At 37.5% G+C, this 5,876-nt stretch overlaps 1 protein-coding gene across 4 annotated transcripts in view; it reads left to right on the plus strand.

Annotated features, from left to right (window-relative positions):
* The first annotated feature begins 280 nt into the window (after positions 1-280).
* The window catches only part of LOC133560584 (chloride anion exchanger-like), an 82,291-nt gene continuing 76,695 nt past the window's right edge, over positions 281-5,876 (plus strand). The window contains exons 1-2 of one of the 4 annotated variants that reach the window (XM_061913258.1): positions 281-355; positions 430-489. Coding sequence is in view for 1 of the 4 variants with exons in the window: in XM_061913260.1 (XP_061769244.1) it covers positions 312-355; positions 430-489 (104 nt within the window). In the remaining 3 variants the exon portion in view is untranslated. Of the gene's footprint in view, positions 490-5,876 lie in introns of all 4 variants that reach the window. The other 3 variants (XM_061913260.1, XM_061913259.1, XM_061913255.1) reach the window with 3 other exon arrangements.

Raw genomic sequence — 5,876 nt, forward strand, 5'->3', positions numbered from 1 at the left:
TGGCTGAGATCAGGTCCTGCAGGTTCTTCCACACCAGACCTTTTTAGACGTTATGAACCTTGACGAGGGTGGGAACCATTGGTTTAGAATTAAATAGAGTATTTTTTCTTTAATAGTGTCTATATCAAATCTTTATTCGTACGATACTTGTTGTACATATCACACGTTGCACATAGTACTTTACATTTAAAAAACAGTGCCTCCCGCCCTCATTACATAATCCCTGCTCTAACAGACAGAACCCTCCGCCCCCCGAACCGTCATTTCCCTACACCACACACAAACACACAATAAAAGTCATGTAAAAACTTATGTGGCTGAGCACGGAGGAGCAATACTCAAGCAGACACCAAAGGTAAGTTATAATTCCATCTGCTGATATTTTGTGCCATTTGCTCTTATTTCCATGTGTTGAGTTAATATAAGCAGTGGCGGTCGGAGCCCAAATGGCACCATTGGCGGGAGCCCTTTCTACCACAGCGGCCGCAGGTACGCCAGCACAACACGGCAGGGCGTTGATTCCTTACAGCTTGACCAGACACAAAACACTTAACAATGCATTTTATTTATTGTATTTTTTTCTGTCCTAAAGATTGTCGCCTTGTGGCCCATAGCTTACAAAAAGCAGAGAAAATGGAATAATATATACTAATGCAATACTTTGTTTAAAATGTTTTAACACTTTGAATTAAGATTAAGATTTTGGAGTCATATCGGCAATTGCTCCCTACATAATAATAATGAATTTATTCTCTGCTTTAAATTAGAAGCATTATTATTTTTGTTATTATTATTATTGTCATTATTATTAATTGTATTATTATTATTATTATTGTTATTATCATTATTATTAGTATTTCATAGCAAGTAGTGATGAGAAAATGACGCCTCAGTGAGTGTTTGGCACACTCAATAGCTGCATTGACACTGCACTGACCGTGTTGGTGTTTTTGTATTGGCAAATAAACTCTATAGATGTTTTTTTTGTTTATATTTTGCAAAAATCACTGCAGAAATATGAAACATGCTACTGTGGACAATGAGTCAAATGGTACAATGGTCTAAGAAGAACGTTAACCCTATTTAGGCACTATAAGATCAAAATGATCACACGCTTTGGAATTTCTGTTTTTTTTAGTTCAACCTAGGTCAAAAAGGTTGAGAACCCCTGGTCTAGATTGAACTAAAAAGGCAGAAATTCCAAAGTGTGTGATACACTGTGACACTTTAGTCATATTTTTTCTGCTTAAGAAACTTCTCTATGACTTAAGCTCCAGACTTTTGTTTTGTTTGTTTGATATGGACAAGCGGTATAAAATGGATGGATGGATAGACATAGTGATTGGCAACACTACATTGGCCCTAGTGTGTTAATGTGAGTGTGAATGTTGTCTATCTGTGTAGGCCCTGCGATGACGTAGTTACTTGTCCAGGGTGTATACCGCCTTCCACCCGATTGTAGCTGAGATAGACACCAGCGCCCCCCGTGACCCCAAAAAGAATAAGCGGTAGACAGTGGATGGATGGCATTACTGCCACAAGTGGTGGAAAAGGGTATTACAACTAAGTACCGCTGCGGACCATAGTTGAGAAACAGATATTTTTTTGCGGCCCTTTAGGGGGCGCTATCAGCCCAACAACAATGACTCTGAACAATAGGCCCCGGCTCTATGTTTAAATACCACTGATGTTCACCGATCAAGATCCTTGCGTTTTCCAATAAATCGATGCTTCAATATCGTTTGACCGATCACTTGTAGTTTATAAAGCTTTGAGTTTGATGGCACTATTGCTGAAACAAGACAAGACATAATGTTACACGTTTCTAACGTGTACAGTACTCTATACTGAAATTATTTATTGTAAATATTATTGAGAGGCGTAGTATCGCATTTAGATCAGTGGTTCTTAGACTGTTTCCATCAAGTACCACTTCAGAAAACACTTGATTCTCCAAGTACCACCATAATGACGAACATTAAAATACAGTACATAGTAGTCCTAAGTATTCATTATAACAAGACAGAGGATGTATTTAACAAGTCTATTAAATATTCTTGGCCACTCTAACATTACACACAGTTTGAACAGTAGCACTGTGTTTGAATATAGGAAAAGAAAACACTTTACTTTAATCAAGTGATTGTTTAGCGCAGTGGTTCTCAACATTTTTTCAGTGATGTACCCCCGTGAACATTTTTTTAATTCAAGTACCCCCTAATCAGATCAAAGCATTTTTGGTTGAAAAAAGAAATAAAAAAGTAAAATACAGCACTATGTCATCAGTTTCTGATTTATTAAATTGTATAACAGTGCAAAATATTGCTCGTTTGTAGTTGTCTTTCTTGAACTATTTGGAAAAAAACATATAAAAAAATAACTAAAAACTTGTTGAAAAATAAACAAGTGATTTAATTATAAATAAAGATTTCTACACATAGAAGTAATCATCAACTTAAAGTGCCCTCTTTGGGGATTGTAATAGAGATCCATCTGGATTCATCAACTTAATTCTAAACATTTCTTCACAAAAAAAGAAATCTTTAACATCAATATTTATGGAACATGTCCACAAAAAATCTAGCTGTCAACACTGAATATTGCATTGTTGCATTTCTTTTCACAGTTTATGAACTTACATTCATATTTTGTTGAAGTATTATTCAATAAATATATTTATAAAGGATTTTTTAATTGTTGTTATTTTTAGAATATTTAAAAAAAAAAATCTCACGTACCTCTTGGCTCACCTTCAAGTACCCCCAGGGGTACACATACCCCCATTTGAGAACCACTCCTTTAGCGTACCACTGGCTGAAGCCCACGTACTACAAGTGGTGCACATACCACAGTTTGAGAATCCCTGATTCAGAGTATCAAAAAAGTTTTTTTTTGGCGTCATATTCAAAGAAAAAAAATCTTCATCCATACGGTTTTGAATACAATATTCACCATTTTATGTTTTTTTTTTTTTCAATGACAACAAATGACATCAATGAGGGGAAAGTAGCGTCATCTGGTGGACAAACATGAGTAAGGGTACTTATGTAAATTTGATTTCTTAGTTTTTTATATTTAAAAACAAAAACGTTTTCACATTGTCTTTATGGGGTTTTGTGTGTAAAGTGTTAAGGACAAAAAGTATTTTTATTTTTATTTTGGAATAAGTCTGTAACAAAGTGTGGAAAAAGTGAAGCGGTACTGTATATATTGAATTAATACATTCAAAAGAATAAGACTTAGACGAACTTGAATGATCCACAAGAGAATTTTTTATACTATTGTTATATTATATAAAAGTATATATTTACATATATAATCTTTATATATACAGTAATATGTGTTTGTATAAAGTATATTTTGTTTCTACAATTGCATAATGTATACATGTTTTTCTCTGAGTCCAGATTTTAGGCGTAGCGTAGTAGGCCTAAGTATTCATTAAAAACAAGGCAGAGGATGTATTTAATATTTATGACCATTGTAACATTACACACAGTTTGAACAGTAACAAAATGTTTGAATATAGGAAAATAAAACACTACTTTAGTGAAGTGATTCTTTGGCCACTAGTGAGAATTCCTGGAGTATACAACGGTATAAGGGGGTGTCCGCCGTATCGATTCGATATCAGGAAAAAAAAATCGCATCTTGCATCTAAAATGTCGGATAAAAGAGTTTAACTCATGCAGAGTTGGACAAAATAAGCACACAACGTTGGTCTTTCTATTTTAGTCACGTCATTTACAACAGGTAAACATAATCGTCTAATATTAATAATAATACATTTTATTTGGTGTGGCGCTTTTCAGCGTACTCAAAAACGCTGTACAATATAAAAAATGTAAAGTAATAATATGAAATACAGGAAATAAAAATCAGTACATTGTAAAATACATATTAGTTAAAGATGGGACATTACAAGACACAGAACACTAATCCCAGGTTAAAAGCAGATCTCAATAGTTCTGTTTCGAGAAGGCTTTTGAAGGTGGGAATGTCTGAGCAGTCACGGATGGATTTGGGAAGAGAGTTCCAGAGGGTGGGAGCATCGAGGGAGAAGGCTCTATCACCCCAGGTCCAGAGCTTGGTTCTGAGTGGTGGGGAGAGGAGGTTGGTATGGTGGTGAAGCAGGTGGGTGAGGGCTTTGTGGGTGAGGAGGAGGATTTTAAAGTGGATCCGGTGAGGAACGGGGAGCCAGTGGAGTTTCTGAAGGACTGGGGTGATGTGATCTAGGGCAGTGGTCCCCAACCACCGGGACCGATTGGTACCGGGCCGCTCAAGAAAAATTTTTTTTTTTAAATGTTTTGTTTTTTTGTAATTACACAATATATCAATATATATCGATACAGTCTGCAGGGATACAGTCCGTAAGCACACATGATTGTATTTCTTTATGAAAAAATGTGTCCCTCCGGTCTGTGGGACAAATTATCAAGCGTTGACCGGTACGCAGCTACAAAAAGGTTGGGGACCAGTGATCTAGGGGTAGTCTATAGGCTACTACAGAATTAGTTCCCCAACATTTTTTCCACCAGGGACCGGTTTAATCTATGCATTGTTTTAACAGATTGGCTTTCTATGTATGGCAGATAAAAACAGCAAAAAAATGAGCATGAAAAATTTTCTTTTGGCTACATTAACATTTTGTATGTCCATTAACAACACTATTAGACAACAATGTGTGCAGAATAGACAGCAGAAAAGGGCGGCACGGTGGTACAGGGGTTACTGCATCTACCTCACAATACGAAGGTCCTGACTAGTCATGGGTTCAATCCCGGGCTTGGGATCTGCATGTTCTCCACTGCGTGGGTTCCCTCCGGGTACTCCGGCTTCCTCCCACCTCCAAAGACATGCACCTGGGGATAGGTTAATTGGCAACACTAAATTGGCCCTAGTGTGTGAATGTGAGTGTGAATGTTGTCTGTCTATCTGTGTTGGCCCTGCGATGAGGTGGCGACTTGTCTAGGGTGTACACCGCCTTCTGGCCGAATGCAGCTGAGGTAGGCTCCAGCGAAGGGACAAGTGGTAGAAAATGGATGGATGGATGTCCATTAATGTGCATTGTCCCAGGTACTAAAACAAGAGAGTTGTAATATACATCTATACAATATACAGGCCAAAGTTAATTGGAAGAAAATGTGGTATTTGATAAATCAATTAATGTTTCTGTGAGGCCCGGTAGAAAATGTGTCACCTACCGGTACCGGTCCGCGGACCGGTGGTTGGGCACCACTGGGCTACTAAGTGCTAGCAGCTAAACAACAGCTAAGCACACAATGGCACACAAGCTAAACACACTGTACTTCAATCTAGTCATTCTCTCACGTACCAAAATTTGAGGAGCACTTATTAGGAATATCCAAAATAGTTTGAAGGAAACATTTGTTTTTTATCCATACTATTTGGAAAAGTATATTAATGCATACTGTACAAAAAAAAATGAATATGGTACAACCTTTTGACATTTTGGCATATGATGGACGAATATATCTGTTAGTTAAAAAATCCATCCATCCATCCATTTTCTGCCGTTTGTCCCTTTGGGGTCGTGGGGGGTCGCTGGAGCCTATCTCGGCTGCATTTGGGCGGAAGGTGGTGTACACCCTGAAAAAGTCGCCACCTCATATTTTTTTATGTTTATGAAAACACAATGAAGTGATGATATCATGGCATGCAAGCCTAAGGTATGAAAAAATATATATATATTTTTTTTTCTCAGTGGTTTTTGGGAAGCTGCTTTGAAGGTTAAGTTAAGGCCCAGGTTGGGGGCTAAAGGCTGAGTCGTGCCATCCATCATATCTCCAAGTTAAAGATGTGTGATCTGCTCCAATGTTTCATGTGCTGCTCTCTGGTGGCCCCAGCAGCTCCCT

This window comes from Nerophis ophidion, linkage group LG10 (assembly GCF_033978795.1).
Source record: "Nerophis ophidion isolate RoL-2023_Sa linkage group LG10, RoL_Noph_v1.0, whole genome shotgun sequence".
NCBI lineage: Eukaryota > Metazoa > Chordata > Actinopteri > Syngnathiformes > Syngnathidae > Nerophis > Nerophis ophidion.